This window comes from Aotus nancymaae, unplaced genomic scaffold (assembly GCF_030222135.1).
Source record: "Aotus nancymaae isolate 86718 unplaced genomic scaffold, 86718_ANA_hifiasm-v0.15.2.pri h1tg000049l, whole genome shotgun sequence".
In the NCBI taxonomy this organism is placed as follows: Eukaryota; Metazoa; Chordata; class Mammalia; order Primates; family Aotidae; genus Aotus; species Aotus nancymaae.
The window spans coordinates 26420725-26441920 of record NW_026988463.1 but is presented as its reverse complement, the minus strand read 5'-3'; the positions used below and the strand labels follow the sequence as shown (position 1 = coordinate 26441920).

General features: G+C 55.1%; 2 protein-coding genes across 7 annotated transcripts; both read left to right on the top strand.

Annotated features, from left to right (window-relative positions):
- The first annotated feature begins 4094 nt into the window (after window positions 1-4094).
- SPNS1 (SPNS lysolipid transporter 1, lysophospholipid) lies at window positions 4095-14207 on the top strand. Its single transcript, XM_012464609.2, has 12 exons — window positions 4095-4708; window positions 4813-4878; window positions 7202-7338; window positions 8703-8854; window positions 8973-9039; window positions 11025-11170; window positions 11468-11623; window positions 11895-12084; window positions 12400-12465; window positions 12733-12831; window positions 13458-13629; window positions 13869-14207. The coding sequence occupies exons 1-12, from the start codon at window positions 4468-4470 to the stop codon at window positions 13961-13963; spliced, it is 1587 nt and encodes a 528-aa protein (XP_012320032.1). The 5' UTR covers window positions 4095-4467; the 3' UTR covers window positions 13964-14207.
- Window positions 14208-14713: 506 nt separating this feature from the next.
- LAT (linker for activation of T cells) lies at window positions 14714-20946 on the top strand. Of its 6 annotated transcripts, none has more exons than XM_064362602.1 (12): window positions 14714-15192; window positions 15364-15391; window positions 15495-15529; window positions 15753-15834; window positions 15974-16035; window positions 16129-16158; window positions 16246-16309; window positions 16401-16495; window positions 20022-20084; window positions 20269-20334; window positions 20428-20514; window positions 20690-20946. In XM_064362602.1, the coding sequence occupies exons 1-11, from the start codon at window positions 15093-15095 to the stop codon at window positions 20505-20507; spliced, it is 705 nt and encodes a 234-aa protein (XP_064218672.1). In that variant the 5' UTR covers window positions 14714-15092; the 3' UTR covers window positions 20508-20514; window positions 20690-20946. The 6 variants fall into 6 exon arrangements, 5 of the variants coding, with proteins under 5 accessions (XP_064218672.1, XP_021528009.2, XP_064218669.1 ...); XM_021672334.2 differs by having other exon boundaries at window positions 15971-16035; XM_064362599.1 differs by having other exon boundaries at window positions 15971-16035; window positions 16129-16309.
- The last annotated feature ends 250 nt before the right edge of the window (window positions 20947-21196 follow it).

Below are 21196 nucleotides of genomic sequence, written 5' to 3'. Positions count from 1 at the left end.
AGCCAGAAAAGCTTCACTTTCAATCCTCTCTTCATCCCCCACACCCACTGCATCACCCATTCAACTTAACGGTCCCAGCTCCCTCCCAAATCAGCTCCCTCTGTCCCTCTCCATGCTGTCCTAGGCCAAGCCACCACTGCCTGCAGCCTAGGCTAGTGCCACAGCCACTTCACAGGTGGCCGTTTCCCCTCTGGCCTCTCAAATCTATCTTCCATGCTGCAGCCAGAATGATCTTTTCTTTCCTTTTTTTTGTTCTTTTTTTTTAGATGAAGTCTCACTCTGTCACCCAGGCTGGAATGCAGTGGCATGATCTCAGCTCACTGCAACCTCCGCCCCCTGGGTTCAAACAATTCTCCTGCTTCAGCCTCCCAAGTAGCTGGGATTACCGGCGTTCACCACCATGGCTGGCAAATTTTTATATTTTTAGTAGAGACGGGGTTTTCCCATGTTGGCCAGGTTGCTCTTGAACTCTGGACCTCAAGTGATCCGCCTGCCTTGGCCTGCCAAAGTGCTGGGATTACAGGCGTGAGCCATCGGGCCTGGCCTATTGTAGTTTAATTAATATGCCTAAACATTGACTCATTTTAAGCGTACAGTTAAGTGTGTTTTTTCAAAAAATTGTTTACGAAGAGACAGAGTCTTGCTCTGTCACTCAGGCTAGAGTGCAGTGGTGCAATCATAGCTCACTGCAGCCTCGAACTCCTGGCCTTAATCTTCCCATCTCAGCCTCCCTAAGCACTGGAATGACAGGTGTGAGCCACCACACCTGGCCTCAGTGAGTTTTAGTAGATGTATACAATTATGCAAAAGTTTCCTTCTCCTGCTTGTGACCCTAGGCAGTGACTAATCTGCTTTTTGTCACCTTACTTTTGCCTTTTCTAGGTGTTCATATAAATGGAATAACACAGTATGCAGTGTTTTGTGTCTGGCTTCTTTCACTTAACACAATATTTCTGAGTTTGTATCATAGTTCTGTTATAGGACAGGGGTCCTATACAGACCTCCAAGTGAGGGTTCTTGGATCTCACCCAAGAAAGAATTCAGGGTGAGTCCACAGTGCAAAGTAAAAGCAAGTTTATTAAGAAAGTAAACCAGTGAGCTGGGCATGGTGGCTCATGCCTGTGATCCCAGTACTTTGGGAGGCTGAGGTGGGCAGATCACAAGATCAGGAGTTCAAGACCAGCTTGACCAACATGGTGAAACCCTGTCTCTACTAAAAATACAAAACTTAGCCAGGAGTGGTGGCACATGCCTGTAGTCCCAGCTACTCGGGAGGCTGAGGCAGAAGAATCGCATGAACGTGGGTTGCAGTGAGCCAAGATTGTGCCACTGCACTCCAGCCTGGGCAACAGAGCAAGACTCTGTCTCAAAAAAAAGAAAAAAGTAAACCAGTGAGAGTACAGCTACTCCATAGACAGAGTAGGACATTCCTGAAAGTAAGAGGAGACAGGTGTCTCCTTATGTACAATACTTGTATATATGGGGAGATGTGCTCTGCTACAGGGATTTGTGATAAAGAATTAATTATTCCTCCTCCTCCCCCTCCTTCTTCTCCTTCTTCTTCTTCCTCTTTTTCTTCTTTCTTCCTCTTCCTCTTCCTCCTCTTCTTCTCTTCTTGCCGCCGCCTCCTCTTCCTCCTCCTCCCTTTCTTCTTCTTCTTTCTTCTGTGGAGTCTCTGTAGCCCAGGCAGGAGTGCAGTGGCGTGATCTCGGCTCACTGCAACCTCTGTCTGCTGGGTCCCAGTTCAAGCAATTCTCTTGCCTCAGCCTCCTGAGTAGCTGGGATTACAGGAATTCGCCACCATGCCCAGCTAATTTTTGTATTTTTAGGAAAGATGGGCTTTCACCATGTTCGTCAGGCTGGTCTCGAATTCCTGACCTCAGGTGATTCGCCCGCCTTGGGCTCCCATAGTGTTGGGATTACAGGTGTGAATCACCACACCTGGCCTAGTAAACATTATTAATTTGTTCCCTTAACCATAAACATCTAGAGGCTAGGAATGCCTTACTTTCTGGAATTCAGTCCAGCAAGTCTCAGCCGTATTTTCCTAGCCCTCACTCAAGATGGAGTCACTCTGGTTCGAATGTCTCTGACAGGCCCTTCCTTTTTATTTCTAAGCAGTATTCCCATTGTATGAATATATTATTCCCCTGTTGATGGACATGTTTTTGTTTGGATACATGTTTTCATTTCTCATTGGTGGATACCTAGGAGTGGAATTGCTGGGTCATATGGGAAGTGTATATTTAATTTTCATTTATTTAGTTTTTTGTAGAGATGAGTCTTGCTTTGTTACCCAGGCTGGTCTTGAACTCCTGGGCTGAAGTGATCCTCCCACCTCAGCTTCCTAAAGTGCTAGGATTACATGGCTGAGTCGCTATGTCTGGCCAAAAACACGATTTTTAAAATGAACAAAAGAGCCGGGTGCAGTGGCTCACATATGTAGTCCTAGCATTTTGGGAGGATGAAGTGGGAGGATTGTTTGAGGTCAGGAGTTCCAGACTAGCCTGGACAACACAGCAAGACCTCATCGCTACAAACATGAAAATTAAGACGCTGGGCATGGTGGTTCACGCCTGTAATCCTAGAACTTTGGGAGGCTGGGGCAGGCAGATCACTTGAGGTCAGGAGTTCAAGACCAGCTTGGCCAGCATGGTGCAACCCCATCTCTATCAAAAATATAAAAAATTAGCCAGGCATGGTGGTGCATGCCTGTAATCCCAACTACTTGGGAGGCTGAGGCACAAGATTCACTTGAACCTGTGAGGTAGAGGTTGCAGTGAGCTGACATCTCACCACTACACTCCAGCTGCAGTCTGGGTGACAGAGCAAGGCTCTGTCTAAAAAAAAAAAATTATTTACATGGATCAAGTCCTTTGGCAGATATATGCTTTGTAAAAATTTTCATCCAACATGTAGCTTGCCTTTTCATTCCACAGGTGCAATTTACAATGTGTATCACTCTCTAGACAAGCTTCGAGGGAAGCGAGTAAGTCTGACTTTCCCTGAAACCTGGTAAAATGCCAGGCACATAGTAGATGTTCAATAATAATTTGTTGAGGGAATTAAATGGCTGCAATCTGAATTTCCTGTCCATCAGGGGAAACCAAGCTTAAGGTTCTGAAACACGAGGCACCTAGTATGGGCGGGGAGCAGGCGTGGAGAGCAAGGCCAATTATGGCTATTCGGACTCAAAATAGTTTCCAATAAGGCGTCTTGGGGTGGGGGATTCTCTCCCCACGAGACTCCAGAATTTCAGTAGAGGGTCTTCAAGGGCTGGTTGAAAGATGGGTCTTGAAGCTGTATTTGCACGGAACTACACTAATTTTACTTAGAGTGCCTGTTAGATGTAGCTTGGAGATTATAGGGTGCCACTAAGGAACCACTCCAAGTTATCCCTTTGACCCCATTCCTGTAGCGGGGAGTCTCCTTAAGCTCAGAGTCCCCGCCTGCGTTACAAAGCGCACCGAAGGGCGTAAGGGCTCCAATCCCGCTTGGAGTGAGGAAAAAACATGCTCCAGGAGGGGCGGGTGGAGACGCTTCCTTTAATGGGTATTTAAGTGTCCACGGTAAAGGCTCAGGAGTTTATAAGGCTAGCAGGGTTGGGGAATCCCAACAAACGGCGGGGCGCTGCTCAAGCTCCATCCGTCCGTCCGTCCGTCCATCATCCATCCATCATCCATCCAATCCATCCTTTACTGAGCGTATAAAGCCGCCAACCAGACCCTGGGAGGAAGAGAGGATGGTTCCCCACAACTAGGGCTGCTCCTTGGCTTTTAGAGGTATCTACCATTTCCAAAACCTTTTGAGACCCCATTATCCCGTTTGTTGAAGGAGGAGTCTGTCTCGTGGGCGTTCCAGATAGACAGCTGAGATTCGGAAGGGCAGACGACTCCAGCAAGTCGCCGGGACGCCCTTTGTGACGCTCCTGGGACCGCAGGGTCTGGGAAGGTTCCTGGTTACCGTGGCAACCGGCCGGCAGTCACGTGACGCAGGAGGCCGGGCGGAACGCCTAAGAGGCTTCCGTAGTCCGGCGGCCGGTCACGTGTCGAGGGCTTCCCCGCGGGGCCCCCCTCTACCCCGGCTCCCGCGTCACATGACCGGCTTTAAGCAACATGGCGGCCGCCGTGGTGCAGGGCCGGGGCTGAGCGACAGCGAGTGCAGCGGCCTTCTATCCCGGGTGACGGGTGGCCTCAACGTGGGATCCTGCCCTCTTCAGCCCGCCCTGTCCCCGACATCACTTGTATTCCGCAGGTCCCCTCCGCGCTGTGTCTGCTGAAACAGGGAGGCGTGACAGGGCCCCCCGCTCCCTTCCCAGTAGTGCTCTGTGCTTCGGGGCAAGCTACCCTTCTCCGGGCGCACTTCCTTTGCCTGGGTTCCGTCCATCCTCCTTTCTCCAACCTCCTCCCCTCGTAGGTGGGATCGTCGGTGGGACCGGAGCGCGGGCGGGCGCGGCCCCCCGGGACCATGGCCGGGTCCGACACCGCGCCCTTCCTCAGCCAGGCGGATGACCCGGACGACGGGCCGGTGCCTGGCACCCCGGGGTTGTCAGGGTCCATGGGGAACCCCAAGTCTGAGGATCCCGAGGTCCTGGACCGGGAGGGGCTGCAGCGCATCACCGGCCTGTCTCCGGCCCATTCGGTTGTCATAGTGGGGGTGCTGTGTTACATCAACCTCCTGAACTACATGGACCGCTTCACCGTGGCTGGTAGGGACTGACTTCTGGGAGGAAGCTAGTCTAGGAGAGGGGAGCCAGGGTCCCGAGGGTGGCGATACTTTGCCAGCCCATCCTGAATTTTCTCCTTTTCTCAGGTGTCCTTCCTGACATCGAGCAGTTCTTCAACATCGGGGACAGTAGCTCTGGGCTCATCCAGACCGGTGAGTGGGGAACCCTCCTGGTCCCACAGCTGCTCTTCTTTCTGTTCTTTCCCGACTGGGGCCAAGTGCTGGCCTGCTTGGGGGCTCATTAATGAAGGTTTTGTGGCCAGTTAGGGAAGGTGATGGCCCTGATGTCGCTCAGGGGTCAGACGGGACACCACATTTAAGGAGGGAGTCAGTTTAGTATAATAGTGAAGACAGACCTGGGTTTAAATCTCAGCTCTTCCACTTATTGTGTGGTGGTAGGCAAGGCACTCAACCTCTCTAAGCCTCATTTTCCTTGTCTATAAGATGGAACGAGTAATAACACGAATCATCTCTTAGGACTGATGTGAAGATTAACTGAAAGATTGTCTGTGAAGGGCCTAGTGCAATGTTTGGCACATGGTAGACACCCAGTAAATAACAGCAGGAGGGCCGGGCGCGGTGGCTCACGCCTGTAATCCAGCATTTTGGGAGGCCGAGGTGGGTGGATCACCTGAAGTTAGGAGTTCAAGACCAGCCTGGTCAACATGGCAAAACCCCATTTCTACTAAAAATGCAAAAATTAGCCAGGTGTGGTAGTGGGTGCTACTAATCCCAGCTACTTGGGAGGCTGAGAATTACCTGAACCTGGTAGGCAGAGGTTACAGTGAGCTGAGATCACACCACTCCACTCCAGCCTGGGTGACAGACTGAGACTCCATCTCAAAATAATAATAATAACAAGAATAATGGCAGGAGAGGGTATCTGGAATGGGGAGAAGTGCATTTTACTTGTTCACAACTTTGGTGCTTGTGGGAGAGGCAAAGCTAGAGCCAAGCCCTCTTTTTCTTCCTTCCCTTCTTCATTAATTTCTCAACCATTTCTGAGTACTCACTGTGTGCCCGGCCTGGAGGAAGTGATGATTACCTGTAGGACTTTGCTAAGACCATTTATGCCCATTGTCTTCTAATCCTTCCATCAGTCAAAAATAGGTGTTATTGTTCCTATTTTGTAGAGGAAGTAGGCAGTGATATCTACAGGTTATAAAGAAACTGAGGCTTGGAGAAGAGTTAAGACTTGCCCAGGGTCACACCACCAGTTCGAGGCGGAACAGGAATTTGAAACCAGGTCTTGCAGTGCTCTTTTCTTTAACCCAGACCAATGAGGAACTGGAGGTATTTGAGGTGAAGTCTGGAGCAATGAGAATGGGATCATAGGGCAAGATCTGCAAACCTCTGATGAGCTGTTGAGTTAGAGCAGCAGCTCTTTCTTTTTTTGAGATGGAGTCTCGCTCTGTTGCCAGGCTGGAGTGCAATGGTGCAATCTCAGCTCACTGCAACCTCTGCCTTCTGAGTTCAAGTGATTCTCCTGCCTTAGCCTCCTGAGTAGCTGGGATTACAGGCACCCACACCACGCCTGGCAAATTTTTGTATTTTTAGTAGAGATGGGGTTTCGCCATTTTGGTCAGGCTGGTCTCCAACTCCTGACCTCAGGTGATCCTCCTGCCTCAGTCTCCCAAAGTGCTGGAATTACAGGTGTGAGCCACCGTGCCTGGCCTGGAGCAGCAGCTCTTTCTAGGCAGCCACATTTATCCACTTTATTATTCAGCACATGCTTACTGAGCACCTATTTTGCACTAGCCTGTGTGTTAAGTGAGTGAAAGAAACACAGTCATGGCCAATACAGGCAAGGATCTTGCCTTGGGAGCTGACACTCTGCTATGCATGAGGGAGCAACAGTCGGTAAAACCTAAACTAAAATGGGACCGTTTTCCCATAGGGATAAGTGTTATGTAAGAGAAACCAGGAAATGTGAGAGTCAGGGACTGGATGTGTGCTCGCCTGGGCAGGCTTGACCCTGGGCAAGTATTTGAGCTGGCACCTGAAGGAACTATGCTCTGTGAGGTTTCAGGGGAGAGGAGAGACTGTCCCAGGTAGAGGAGACAGCAGGTGCCCAAACCCCTAATGGTATTGACCTTGACAGTTGGGCCACTGGGATGCAGAGAGAGGAAGGGAAAAAGGCTGGCCGTGAGTTTGGAGAGGTAGGCAGGGGCTAGATCGGATGGGGGCGTTGTGAGCCATGGTATGTCTGGAGTTTGGAGCTTGTCTTGGCTAGGTGGGAGCTACTGACAAGTAGTAGGACCCTCCATTGTACAATGGGAAACTTGGAAAAGTATTCAAGATGGGGCTGGACCATCGCCTGGCAGGAAGCTCTGATGAGCTTCAGGCTGGGATGTGGGGGTATTGTGAATTCCGTGAGGAGAAGGTGGGCATCTCTTGTGCTTCAGTGGTTCCAGCTGGGGTGGGAGTGGGAGGTAGGGGTACCCAGGCTGGGCTGTGACTCTCTGCTTCCCCCTAGTGTTCATCTCCAGTTACATGGTGTTGGCACCTGTGTTTGGCTACCTGGGTGACAGGTACAATCGGAAGTATCTCATGTGCGGGGGCATTGCCTTCTGGTCCCTGGTGACACTGGGGTCATCCTTCATCCCCAGAGAGGTGAGGCCCCGAGCTGGCTCCTGCTTCTGCCCACACCCTCTCCCTGTCAGTCTCTGCTGGTGTTCCTTGGAGCCATGGCAGACTGGACCCCAGGGATTCCGTGCCATTTTATACCCCTCCTGGCCTGAGTTAACTTGGCCCACCCAATCCTCTCTCCTTTTCTTCCAGAGAGTTCTCTGTCCATTATCCCCTCTTCCCCTGGCCACTGGCTCCTTCTACTCCATACCTAAACACTCCAAACCCTACCCGGCCTGCCCTGTCTCCCTCCTCTCCTTCCTGATCAGACTTCCTGGAAGGCCCCAAGAGCGTGGCGCCAGTGTGGGTGAAAGAGAGGCTGGGGAGATGCCGTCACTCTGCCTGCACTTCCTCACTCCTGCTCACCCCTTGAGTACTGCTGCTGACTTCTGCCCCCACCACTCCAGGGACCCTGCTCTTGCCAAAGTCAACAGTGGCCTCCTGGTTGCTAAACACAGCTCCTACTTCCGAGTCCTGTTTGCACCAGGTCTTCCAGGAGCCTCTGGCGCTGTTGACCTACTCTTCCTTCCTGAAACTCTCTCCTGCCTTTGTGATGCCATCCTCTTCTGGTTTTCCTCCTGCCTCCCTGGCTGTTGCTTCTTTGCTCCTCTGAAGCCTCCTCTGTCTGTTCTCACGCTGCCCCAGGACCTGCGTACTTTCCTTGGGCGATAGTACCTGTCCTTAGCTTCAGGTGTCTTTGGTAGGCACATAAACTCCCATCTAAGGTCCTTATTATTGTTGTTATTATTATTATTATTTGAGATGGAGTCTCACTCTGTCACCAGGCTGGAGTGCAGTGGCGCAATTTTAGCTGACTGCATGCAACCTCTGCCCGCCGGGTTCAAGCGATTCTCCTGCCTCAGCCTCCCAAATAGCTGGGATTACAGGCATCCGCCACCACGCCTAGCTAATTTTTGCGTTTTTAGTAGAGGCGGGGTTTCACCATGTTGGCCAGGATGGTCTCAATCTCCTGACCTTGTGATCTGCCCACCTCAGCCTCCTAAAGTGCTGCGATTACAGGCGTGAGCCACTACTAAGCCTAAGGTCATTATTGACTTAAAAATTTTTTTTTTAAATTTCCCATACCAGGCAAGCAGAGGTTAGCTCTGTGAAAAGTCGTTGTTATCCTCCTTTTGCAGATGAGGAAACTGAGGCTCAGAGAGGTTAAGTTTTTTTCCCCAAGTCGCAGCTAGTTAAGTTGTGGAGCCAGGATGCAAGCTCAGGTCTGTCTGATTCTCAAACCCAGGCGTCTCCCGCCGTCCCTGCTGCCTCCTGGGAGCCGGCTGGTGCGGTGTCCCGGAGGCTGGCTGCAGGCTGGGGTGCCACCTCTCCCCGGTCTCTCTCCCCAGCGTTTCTGGCTGCTCCTCCTGACCCGGGGCCTGGTGGGGGTCGGGGAGGCAAGTTACTCCACCATCGCGCCCACTCTCATCGCCGACCTCTTCGTGGCTGACCAGCGGAGTCGGATGCTCAGCGTCTTCTACTTTGCCATTCCGGTGGGCAGGTGAGCGGGCCTGGGGCCTGGGGCTTGGGGCCTGGGGCCTGGGGGAGGCAGAAGGGCCTGGCCTGGGGGACCTGACTGACTAACTGTCCCCTCTTTTTCCCCTCTCTCCCTCCCACAGTGGTCTGGGCTACATTGCGGGCTCCAAAGTGAAGGATGTGGCTGGGGACTGGCACTGGGCCCTGAGGGTGAGTCTGGTCTTGGCCTGGGGGTAGGTCAGCGACATTCTCACTGATCCCCGTTTCCTACCTTCATACACCTTCCCACCGCCCATTTTTCTTTTAGGAGACAGGGTCTCACCCAGGCTGCATGCAGTGGTGCAATCATAGCTCACTGCAGTCTCGAACTCCTGGGCTCAAGTGATCCTCCGACCTCAGCCTCTCAAGTAGCTGCCACTGTAGGTGCTTGCCACCATGCCTGGCTAATTAAAAAAATTTTTTTTGTAGGTTCAGTGTGGTGGCTCACACCTGTAATCCCAGCACTTTGGAAGGCTGAGGCGGGTGGATCAATTGAGGTCAGGAGTTCAAGACCAGCCTGGCCAACATGGTGAAACCCCATCTCTACTAAAAATACAAAAATTAGCTGGGTGTGGTGGTGTGTGTCTGTAATCCCAGCTATGTGGGGGGCTGAGACAGGAGAATCGCTTGAACCCGGGAGGGAGAGGTTGTAGCCAACTGAGATCGCACCATGGCACTTCAGCCTGAGTGACAGAGGGAGACTCTGTCTCAAAAACAATTTTTTTTGCCAGGCATGGTGGCTCATGCCTGTAATCCCAGCACTTTGGGATGCTGAGGCAAGCAGATCACTTGAGGTCAGGAGTTCGAGACCAGTCTGACCAACATGGTGAAACCCTGTCTCTACTAAAAATACAAAATTAGCTGGGCATGGTGGTGCATGCCTGTAATCCCAGCTACTTGGGAGGCTGAGGCAGGAGAATTGCTTGAACCTGGGTGGTGGAGGTTGCAGTGAGCTGAGATAGCACCACTGCACTCCAGCCTGGGTAACAAGAGTGAAACAACGTCTTAAAAAAGACAGGGTCTTTGTACGTTGCCCAGGCTGGTCTTGAACTCCTGACCTCAAGCAATCCTTTTGCCTTGGCCTCCTAAAGTGCTGGGCTTACAGGTGTGAGCTGTGCACCTGGCTCCAAACACCCTTTTTTTTTTAAATTTTTGAGACAGAGTCTTGCTTTGTTGCCAGGCGCCAGGCTGGAGTGCAGTGGTGCAATCTCGGCTCACTGCAATCTCTGTCTCCTGGGTTCAAGCAATTCTCCTGCCTCAGCCTTCCGATAGCTGGGACTACAGGTGTGCACCACCATGCCCAGCTAATTTTTGTATTTTTTAGTAGAGACAGGCTTTCGCCATGCTGGCCAGGATGGTCTCGATCTCTTGACCTCGTGATCTGCCCGCCTCAGCCTCCCAAAGTGCTGGGATTACAGGAGTGAGCCGCCGCGCCCGGCCAACGCCCCTTTTTTGAGGCAGCGCTCCCTCTGCTGAGCCTGCAGGAAGCTGGCTGCCCTCACCTGGAATCCATGTGCTAGACGGAACTCTTCCGTGCAGGTGACGGAAGCCCATTGTAAAACTGTAAGCCCCCTAAAGGGGCTGTCTTGGCTTTCTTCCTGAAAGTCCCAGGGTGAGCTTCAGTCAGATAAAGCTGGATCCAGGGCTTCCACACTGCGCTTCTCTTCTGAGCTTTACTTTCCTCCACGTTGACATCATTCTGAAGCACATGAAAGCTCTAGATGATTACCTTCCCATTTAGCAACATTGCTACCTTGGACCCTAGGGCCGTGTTTCCAGGATGGTGTCTGACTAGATGAACCTGTGTCACGTGGCCACTGTGGAATCCGTCACTGAGGCTGTGGCGGTTAACAGTCCTCTTGTCAGCCAAGTCTGGGATCCTATTTAAACCAAGTGGATTGAGAGAAGTAGGGGTACTGGTTTCCCAAAAGAAAATTTCCAAAGAGGAAGCAAAGCTAGGTTTGCAAAAATGGGGTGTTCCCTAGTGGCAACCCCATTTCTCCAAATTGCAGGTTCGGCTTCTTGGAACAGGCACTTAACTGGGTATTTTAGGTATCAAGCTGGAGTTGTCTGTACCCCACACTCTCCCCCAGCCCAGGGCTTGAGTGTGTCTCTGCCTCTACCTGTGCCTGTCCTGAAGTCCTCTCTCTCCCCAGGTGACACCGGGTCTAGGAGTGGTGGCCGTTCTGCTGCTGTTCCTGGTAGTGCGGGAGCCGCCAAGGGGAGCCGTGGAGCGCCACTCAGATTCGCCACCCCTGAACCCCACCTCGTGGTGGGCAGATCTGAGGGCTCTGGCAAGAAAGTGAGTTTATTCCCACCCTAGACCACCATCTGAGGCCCCAGGGAGGCGCTGACCTCTGGTTTGAGGTTTAAGTGGAGGCTGTTCCTGTTCCTGGCCACACCCCAAGGCCAGGAATTCAGTCGCCACTGCCCCCTTGTGGCAGCTGCTTGAATTACAGGCCCAGATCCTGGGAGCCAGAACTGCCTCTGCACCTGGTGTTGTGACCTTACTAAAATAAACCAAGAAGGGAGAAGAGAGGACCCCTCCTACTTTGACACCTCCGTGAGGTGTGACTCTCTCCCTCCCAAATCCCTGCAGTCCTAGTTTCATCCTGTCTTCCCTGGGCTTCACTGCTGTGGCCTTTGTCACGGGCTCCCTGGCTCTGTGGGCTCCTGCATTCCTGCTGCGTTCCCGCGTGGTCCTCGGGGAGACCCCACCTTGCCTTCCTGGAGACTCCTGCTCTTCCTCTGACAGGTGCCTAGATGGGGCTAGGCTGAGGGGCGACCTGTGGGTGGCAGGGCTGGAGTGAAGAGCCTTCGTGGCTCAGACCCAGGCAGGGAGTTTGACTCCTGACTTCACAAACTGCCTGCTCTGCCGGAATCTCCGTTTGCTCGTCTGGGAAATAAGTGATGGGATGATGTCTTCCACTCGGGGCTGTGTGAACCATGGGGTGGTGTGTCTGGGGGACCTTGGTTGTGAGGGTGGCTGGGATGGACAGACCCCTCTCCCGCTTCCTCACCCTCAGTCTCATCTTCGGATTCATCACCTGCCTGACCGGAGTCCTCGGTGTGGGCCTGGGCGTGGAGATCAGCCGCCGGCTCCGCCGCTCCAATCCCCGGGCTGACCCCCTGGTGTGTGCTGCTGGCCTCCTGGGCTCCGCACCCTTCCTCTTCCTGTCCCTTGCCTGTGCCCGTGGTAGCATTGTGGCCACCTACGTGAGTAGCCAGCAGGTGTCATGGAGGGTGGTGCGGGTCCAGGGTGGAGAAGCAGTCAGCATAGTGGCCACTCAAGGTGGAAATGCCTGGTTTTGAATCACAGCTCTGGTTCTTCTCAGCTGTGTGACATTGGGCAAGTGGCTTAACCTCTCTGTGCTCAGTTTCATCATGTGTGAAAGGGGAATATTAGTAGCACCTGTCTTACCGGGTTGTGGTAAGGATGAAATGAGTTAACAGATGAGCTGGGGACATGGTCAACCCTCCATGTGTTTGCCCTTACTGTCACGAACCCTCCACCCCTCTCTCATTCCCCAGATTTTCATCTTCATTGGAGAGACCCTTCTGTCCATGAACTGGGCCATCGTGGCTGACATTCTGCTGGTGAGTTGCTGGGTACCTCCAGGGTCAGCCTAGAGGCTGATGAGAGGAAGGCTGGGGCAGGAGTGTTACCTTCCCCCTCCAAGCCCAGCCCCAGCTTACCTTCTGCAATAAATAGTATCTGTAGCGAACCCCCGGCCTGCCCTGTGACCTCGACCCCAGGCACACCTCTGACCCCAGCCTAGGTGGACCTTTGGCGTTCTCCTGGGCCCCTGCCTCCTGCTCCCTGGAGCTCAGAGCACCCACTGAGCTCCACCAACTCCTCCACAGTACGTGGTGATCCCCACCCGACGCTCCACCGCCGAGGCCTTCCAGATCGTGCTGTCCCACCTGCTGGGCGACGCTGGGAGCCCCTACCTCATCGGCCTGGTGAGCATTGTTCCTTGGCTGCACGGGGCGGGGAGTGGGAGAACTTACATTTCCAGCCCTGGCCAGTGGCCTGAGCCTGGGCTGGACCAGAAGGCCTGGCCCTAGTGGAGTGCTTACGTCCTGTGTGCCGGGCGCTTCTCACCTTCCATTGCCAACTGGGCAGGAAAGATTATGTCTTTGACGATTTCTACCAGTAAGGCCAGGGACCTCAAATTGGTGGTCCAGACCCCTCTTTTCCCTTCCTTTCCCTTTTCGTTTTCTTTTTCTTTTCTTCCTGAGACAGGATCTCACTCTGCTGCCAGGGACCTCACCCTGGTGGTCTAAACCCCCCTCCCCCTCCCCCCTCCCCCCTCCCACCCCCGAGACAGGATCTTAGTCTGTTGCCCAGGCTGCGGTGTAGTAGCACGAACACGGCTCACTGCAGCCTCAACCTCCTGGGCTCAGGCGATCCTCCCACCTCAGCCTCCTGAGTAGCTGGGATGATAGACATGAGCTACCGCGCCTGGCTGAAACCTCCTTTCCTATGCTGGGCTCTGCTTGTGTTTCTCCCTGGAGCTCAGGTACCCTCCCGGCTCTTCCGCAAGGCTCTCTGACTTCCCTGGCTCTCCTGTCTCCTCTCCCTGCAGATCTCTGACCGCCTGCGCCGGAGCTGGCCCCCCTCCTTCCTGTCCGAGTTCCGGGCTCTGCAGTTTTCGCTCATGCTCTGCGCGTTTGTCGGGGCGCTGGGCGGCGCGGCCTTCCTGGGCACCGCCATCTTCATTGAGGGCGACCGCCGGCGGGCGCAGCTGCACGTGCAGGGTCAGTTAGGGGCTGTGCCCTGCCCAGCTTCTCGATCTGCCTGTCTCTCTGTCCGTCCATGTGTCTGCCCATTTCTGTGTACCTGGTGGCTCAGTCCACAGCTCTCCCCTCGTGTGGCCTCCAGTCTGCGTCTACTCCTTGGGCGGCCCTGTGACTGCCCCATCCATTTCCCGCTGCCCGTTTGCCCTTCTCTGGCTTTGTCTATCCAGTTCACCCTGGCTCTGACCCTCTCCCTGCAGGCCTGCTGCGTGAGGCAGGGCCCACAGATGACCGGATCGTGGTGCCCCAGCGGGGCCGCTCCACCCGGGTGCCCGTGGCCAGCGTGCTCATCTGAGAGGCCTCCGCTTGCCTGCCTGAACATCTGCCACAGCTGGCCCTGGGCCCACCCCACAAGGGGCCTGGGCCTAACCCCTTGGCCTGGCCCAGCTTCCAGAGGGACCCTGGGCCGTGTCCCAGCTCCCAGACACTACGTGGGCAGCTCAGGGGAGGAGGTGGGGGTCCAGGAGGGGGATCCCCTTCCTCAGGGGCAGCCCCAGGGGCTCGGTGCTATTTGTAATGGAATAAAGTTTGTAGCCAGACCCCAGGTGCCTGCTCTCGTCTTTCTCTGGGTGGCCTCTGATCTTGTGTCCCATCTTCGCCCCAGGGCTCCTGAAGACTGTGGGTCACCCCTTGGGGCTCTGAGTGAGTCTCTGCCCTTCTGGGCTGGGTGACTGAGAGCGGGGACTGCTCTCCTCCGAGTGAGCTGGCTCGGTGTGACTGTGAGTCACGCCCCTGCTTCCCCGGAGCCTGCCCCTTGCCTCGCAGGCCTGGCTGAGGTGGGGGTGGGCACTGCCTTCTGTACCCCAGAATTCCTGCTGTCAGGGCCTCCCCGCTTGCTGCTTCCCCAGGCCCTGGATGTGGAGGCTGTGGCTGCCAGCCGGCAGGTGGCTGTCCCATTCCTGGGGGCCCAAAGACCCCTGGTGAGAGCCTGGGGTGGCTCCCAGGCCTCCTCCTGCCCCCTCCCCACTGGCGGGGTGGAGTGGGAAGGGGGCGGGTACAGCCGGCTGAGAGCTCGATGATTTCCTGCCCTCGCCCGGTGCTCACCACAGCTTCCTGCCGCAGGCGGGCGGGTGGGCAGGCACAGGGAGAGGCGGGCGCTGAGGAGGGGCAGGTAGGGCCGGGACACGGGTGGCTGGGTCCCCCAACTTCAGTCTGGGCCCTGGTCTGACCACCCTGGGAGCACAGACTTCCCACAGCCATCTGGACGCCCACTCGGCCCAGAAAAAGGGGACCCATCCAGGGAGCCCCGGGGAGGGAACCACTGCCTCCTCCTGGGCTCCCACGCCGCCTGCTGCCTACCTGCCCCCTGCTGGGTCTGATCTTCACCCGGTCCTCACCTGGTCCTCACCCCATCCTCGCCTGGCCTTGGCTCTGCCCTTGAGGGGCCTGTGGGGTAAGCCGGCCTGCTCCGAGCTCCCCTGCAGATGGAGGAGACCATCCTGGTCCCCTGCGTGCTGGGCCTCCTGCTGCTGCCCATCCTGGCCGTGTTGATGGCGCTGTGTGTGCACTGCCACAGGCTGCCAGGTGAGTGGGAATGGTGGGGCGCCCGGGGCCCGGGCACAGTGACGGGATCCTCACCCACTCCCAGCCCCTGCGTCTGTCCTGGCTCTGTCCCTGCCTCCGTCCCGATGCCAGTGTCTCTGAGAGCCCCTGGACCCCCTGCACCTTCTGCCCTCAGCACCCTCTCTTTCCCAGGCTCCTACGACAGCACCTCCTCAGATAGGTGAGTCTGCCCTGGCTGCCCTGGGTCTCCCTCCACACCCCACGGTGGGGCAGGGCTGGGGCCTCTCCTGGCCCCATCCCCAAGCTGTGTCTTTTTTTACCAGTTTGTATCCAAGGGGTATCCAGATCAAACGGCCTTGTGAGTACATGGAGGGTCCCCTACCTCCAGTGTCGGGGAGAGGGTCCCCTAGCATAGGAGTGCGTGTGAACCTTCCTTCAGCCTCCCCCTGCCACCCTGGGGCTGCCCACATGGCCTTGACCTGAGCTGGGAGAGGAGAGATGGCGCCCCCAGGCCTGTCCAAGGTGCGGGGTTCCTTGATGATGTCTAGAGTCCTTCTTTCAACTTGGTTCTGTGTCCTCAGACACGCTCGCCCCCAGGCCGCCCACCTACCCGCCTGTCACCTCCTACCCAGCCCTGAGCCAGCCAGACCTGCTTCCCATCCCGTGAGTAGCTGCTCCCCTACCCCTCCAAACCCCCCTCCACCCCCTCACTTTTGGATTGGTAGCCCCTTTCCCTTTTGCAACTGCCATTGCCCCCTGAGCCCCGCCTCAGCCATGACCCCTGACCTTTGACTCCCAGAAGATCCCCACAGCCCCCCGGGGGCTCCCACCGGACGCCATCTTCCCGGCGGGACTCAGATGGTGGTAAGTGTGGGGAAGGGCTGAGGAGGCCAGGGCCGGGAAGAAGATCGGCCTGGCCTGAGCTGACTCAGTCTCCCTCTCGCCCTGTCTCTGAAGCCAACAGTGTGCCGAGCTACGAGAACGAGGGTGCGTCTGGGATCCGAGGTGCCCGGGTTGGGTGGGGAGGCTGGGGCCCGTCCTGGGCTAGGCTGACCCCTGTGTTGTTACCCCCAGAACCAGCCTGTGAGGACGCGGATGAGGATGAGGATGAGGATGACTATCGCAACCCGGGCTACCTGTGAGTGGCCAGGTGGGAGGTGGGAGGTGGGAGGTGGGGACTGAGGCTGGGCGTCCCCCCTTGCTCACCAGCCCGTTTCACTTCCTTTCAGGGTGGTGCTTCCCGACAGTGCCCCGGCCGCTAGCACTGCCGCCCCACCAGCTCCTGTGCTCAGCACCCCTGGCCTTCGAGACAGCGCCTTCTCCAGTGAGTCAGGCATTTGTTTTTATTTTTTAATTATTTTGGGGACAGGCTGGAGTGCAGTGGTGCCATCGTAGTTTGCTGCAGCCTCGAACTTCTGGGCTCCAGTGATACTCCCAAGTAGGCTACTCAGTCAGCCTCAACCTCCGAGTAGCTGAGACCACAGGCGCATACTACCACACCTAGCTTATTTAAAACAATTTTTTGTAGAGACAGGGTCTCGGTATGTTGCCCAGGCTGGCCTTGAACTCCTGGGCTTAAGTGATCCTCCCATCTCAGCCTCCCAAAGTGCTGGGATTACAGGCATGAGCCACCATGTCCAGGCCTGTTCTGATTTTCTTAACTTTCTCTCTCCTCTTTCCTACCTCTCTGTCCTTTCCTGATGTCATCTGGGAGATTTCCTTGACTTTATTCTTCAACCCTTCCACTGCAATTTCATTTATCCTATCCAGAAACTCTTTCTTGTTTTCTGACTGTTCTTTTTTTATAGCCTCCTGTTCTTGTTTCATGGAGGCAATACCATCTTTTACATCTCTAAGGATATTAATTAGAAGCTGGTGTGTGTGTGTGTGTGTGTGTGTGTGTGTGTGTGTGTGTGTGTGTGTGTGTTTTCTTCTGCTCCCTGCACTACCCTGTTTCCTTTGAGCTGCTTTTCTCCCTTCCTTCTGGTCTCATCCTGCCTGGTCACATCCTCTGGGCTTTCCTCAATGTCCAGCATTCTTTTTTTTTTTTTGAGACGGAGTTTCACTCTCGTTACCCAGGCTGGAGTGCAATGGCACGATCTCGGCTCACTGCAACCTCCGCCTCCTGGTTTCAGGCAATTCTCCTGCCTCAGCCTCCTGAGTAGCTGGGATTACAGGCACGCGCCACCATGCCCAGCTAATTTTTTGTATTTTTAGTAGAGATGGGGTTTCACCATGTTGACCAGAATGGTCTCGATCTCTTGACTTCGTGATCCACCCACCTCGGCCTCCCAAAGTGCTGGGATTACAGGCGTGAGCCACCGCGCCCAGCCCCAGCATTCTTTAGTTTTCTGTTGCTTTGCTCTCTCTGTATATACTTGTCCTGGGCTATCACTTTTACACCCTGGCCTTGTTTACCATCCAGATTCCTAGTTTGCTCTCTCCTGAGCTCCAGACTGTCCAAGTACTTCATTCATTCATTCATTCCTTCCTTCAGCGTTTACTGCGATGCCCTCTACTGGGCTAATGCTATGAATGTAAGACTTGAGGAGGCAGACTGTTCTGATAAAATAGCTGGCTGGGCCTGGTGGCTCACTCCTGTAATCCCAGCACTTTGGGAGGCCGAGGCGGGAGGATTGCTTGAGTCCAGGAATTTAAGACTAGCCCGAGCAATATGGCGAAACCTTATCTCCACACACAAAAAAAAAAAAATTAGCCAAGCGTGGTGGCACATGCCTGTAGTCCCAGCTGCTCAGGAGGCTGAGGTGTGCGGATCACCTGAGCCCAGAAGGCAGAAGTTGCAGTGAGCCGAGATTGTGCCACTGCACTCCAGCCTGGGCGACAGAGTGAGACCTTGTTTTTGAAAAAAAAGGAGGCCGGGCGTGGTGGCTTATGCCTGTAATCCAAGCACTTTGGAGGCCAAGACGGGCGGATCACTTGAGGTCAGGAGTTCAAGACCAGCCTGACCAACATGGTGAAACCTCATCTTTAAAAAAAAAATAAACAAAAAAACAAAAGAGGCTGGGTGCAGTGTCTTACCCCTGTAATCCCAACACTTTGGGAGGCTGAGGCAGGCGGATCACAAGGTCAGGAGTTTGAGACCAGTTTGGCCAATATGGTGAAACCCAGTCTCTACTAAAAATACAAAAAATTATCCAGGCATGGTGGCGTGCATGTGTAATCCCAGCTACTCTGGAGGCTAAGGCAGGAGAATCTCTTGATCCCAGGAGGTGGAAGTTGTGGTGAGGGGAGATCACGCCATTGCACTGCAGCCTGGCGACAGAGCAAGACTCTGTTGAAAGAAAGAAAGAGAGAAAGAGAGAGAGAGAAAAGAAAGGAAGAGAGAAAGAGAAAGAGAGAGAGAGAAAGAAAGAAAAAGAAAGCAAGAAAAAAGAAAGCAAGAAAGCTAACATTCACTGAGGGCCGTCTGCATGCCTTGCTAAGAGTCTGACGTGTTCACTCACTAACCTCACCACCCCGGGGCTACCTTCCTGCCTTCGCCCTCCTGTGCTCCAGCTGTCCCCTTTGTGTGACACGGGGTTTATCTGTTTAACAGCACTGCTGTGTGACAGGCCCTATTTGACAGAGAAGAAAACTGAGGCACAGAGAGGTGAGGTCCCCGGGCTGAGGTTACGTGGTTGCTTAGTGCTGGAGCTGGGATTGAACCAGGGCAGTCTGTTCCTGAAGCCCGCCTTGCCTACGTTTGCACGGAGAAACAAGAAACACGTAAAAGAACCAAACAGGCCGGGTTCGGTGGCTCACACCTGTAATCCCAGCACTTTAGGAGGCCCAGGAGGGCGGATCATCTGAGGTCAGGAGTTTGAGACCAGTCTGGCCAACATGGTGAAACACCGTCTCTACTAAAAATGCAAACTTAAGCCGGGCATGGTGGCATGCACCTGTAATCCCAGCTACTTGGGAAGCTGAGGCAGGAGAATCGCTTGAACCTAGGAGGTGGAGGTTGCAGTGAGCTGAGATCATGCCACTGCACTCCAGCCTGGGTGACAGGAAGACTCTATCTAAAAACAAAAGCAAACAAAACAAAACAAACAAAAAACCCAAATAGGCCGGGCACTGTGGCTTGTTTCTGTAATCCCAGCAGTTTGGGAGGCCAAGGCGGGTGAATCACCTGAGGCCAGGAGTTCAAGACCAGCCTGGCCAACATGGCAAAACCCCGTCTCTACTCAAAATACAAAAATTAGCAGAATGTGGTGGTGGACACCTGTAATCCCAGCAACTCAGGAGGCTGAGGTGGGAGAATTACTTGAACCCAGAGGCAGAGGTTGCGGTGAACCGAGATCGTGCCACTAAACTCCAGCCTGGGGGACAGTGAGATCCTGTCTCAAAAAAAATAAACAAAACCCCCCAAATAACATGGATGGTGACAGGTGCCACAAGGGGCTGACATGGGGTGGGACACGGGCAGTGGCTAGCAGGGGGTGGGCAGGGGGTTCAGAGAGGAGGAGGCACCCACCGGGCTGAGGGTGCCATGTCCCCTCCACACATGCCACCAAACTCCCACTGCTCCGAGCCGCACTCCATCCCTGCTCCCCAGCCTAGAGGCTGTGCTGGGGCCTGATCCTCTCTGAGCTCTCCTCAGTCCCGGTCATGTGGACCTCCTCTCTCCCTCTCCATGGCCCTCACCCTTGCCCAGGCCACCATCACCATCATCATCACCATCCTTGCCAGGCTGGAGTGCCCTCTCTCCATTCTGTGGGGCTATTGGGGGTAGATGTGTGGGGAGCCTCTGGTGTCTGCTGTTGGGGAGCTCTGCATGCCTGAGGTTGGGGGTTCTCTGGGAACCCGTGGCCGAGGGTCATAGTGCTGGGGTGGGGCTGGCTTTCCCACAGTGGAGTCCATTGATGATTACGTGAACGTTCCGGAGAGCGGGGAGAGCGCAGAAGCGTCTCTGGGTGAGTGACGGGTGCTCCCCGGTGCCCGCTCATGCACCCCGCCGCCCTACCACACTCTCAGTGTGACCAGACCCCATTCTGGGGTTACCCACACCCTCTGCCCCCTCTGTCTGGGGGTTCCCCTGCTCTCTCGCCCTCCTGACCCCTTTGCACGGCCACCCCTCCTTCTGATCTGTCCCCACAGATGGCAGCCGGGAGTATGTGAACGTGTCCCAGGAGCTGCATCCCGGAGTGGCTAAGATGGAGGCCGGTGGGTGCTGCGAGAGGGGCAGGAGCTGGGGTAGCTGCCTTGAGCTTGTGGGGCTGGCTTGCAAGCTGGAAACCAACCTCCCCTCCCCCACAGCCACCCTGAGTTCCCAGGAGGTGGAGGAAGTGGAGGAAGAGGGGGCTCCAGATTACGAAAATCTGCAGGAGCTGAACTGAGGGTCTGGTGAGAAGCCTGTGCTGTCCCCACCCTGGCCTGGGCTCTCAGGCTCTTCTCCCTCCCTCCAGGACCCCCTGCCTAACTCCAGCCTGTTACCTCCAGCTTATCCCTCTGCCTCTGGGTGCCTGCTGACCCCGCCCGCCTCCTGATTCATGTCCCTCCCTGCTCTGTTGTGTTTCAGCGGAAGCCGAGTCTGTCCTGGAACCAGGCTTGCCTGGGAGGGCTGAGCTGGGCAGCTGGAAGTGGCTCTGGGGTCCTCACTTGGCATCCTGCCCTGGCTCCAGCCTGACAACAGCCCGAGAATCCCTCCTGTAACTTATTGTCACTTTGGGGTTTGGCCTGTGACCCCCGAACATGCTGCACCTTCTGACAGCCTGAGAGTGACCTGCCCTGGCCCCAGGTGTACTCTGTGTAATAGAATAAAGACCTGTATGTGTCTTTGTTGAGTGTGCGTCTGTATGTGTGCACGTGTGCGAGTCTGAGAGATTTGGAGATATCTGTGTGTGTGTGTGTCTGTGGGTCTCTATCCTCCACGGGGGCTCAGCCAGGGGCTGTGAGTGACAGCAGACAGTGGCTGGGACACCTGCCTTCTGAATGAGGCCTGACCTGGGCTGGCGCTGCTGGGGCTTAGGACGCATCACCCCATGAGACAGTCCCAGGACATGGCAGCTGCTGGCTGTAACAATGG

Excerpts from the sequence above, each read along its gene's own strand:
- LAT (XM_064362599.1), top strand. The coding sequence starts at position 15,093 with ATGGAGGAGACCATCCTGGTCCCCTGCGTGCTGGGCCTCCTGCTGCTG. Across the intron at positions 15,835-15,970 it reads CCAGACCTGCTTCCCATCCC|AAGATCCCCACAGCCCCCCG; the intron begins GTGAGTAGCTGC and ends TTTGACTCCCAG. Across the intron at positions 16,496-20,021 it reads TCGAGACAGCGCCTTCTCCA|TGGAGTCCATTGATGATTAC; the intron begins GTGAGTCAGGCA and ends GCTTTCCCACAG.
- SPNS1 (XM_012464609.2), top strand. The coding sequence starts at position 4,468 with ATGGCCGGGTCCGACACCGCGCCCTTCCTCAGCCAGGCGGATGACCCG. Across the intron at positions 4,879-7,201 it reads CTCTGGGCTCATCCAGACCG|TGTTCATCTCCAGTTACATG; the intron begins GTGAGTGGGGAA and ends GCTTCCCCCTAG. Across the intron at positions 11,624-11,894 it reads TCCTGCTCTTCCTCTGACAG|TCTCATCTTCGGATTCATCA; the intron begins GTGCCTAGATGG and ends CCTCACCCTCAG.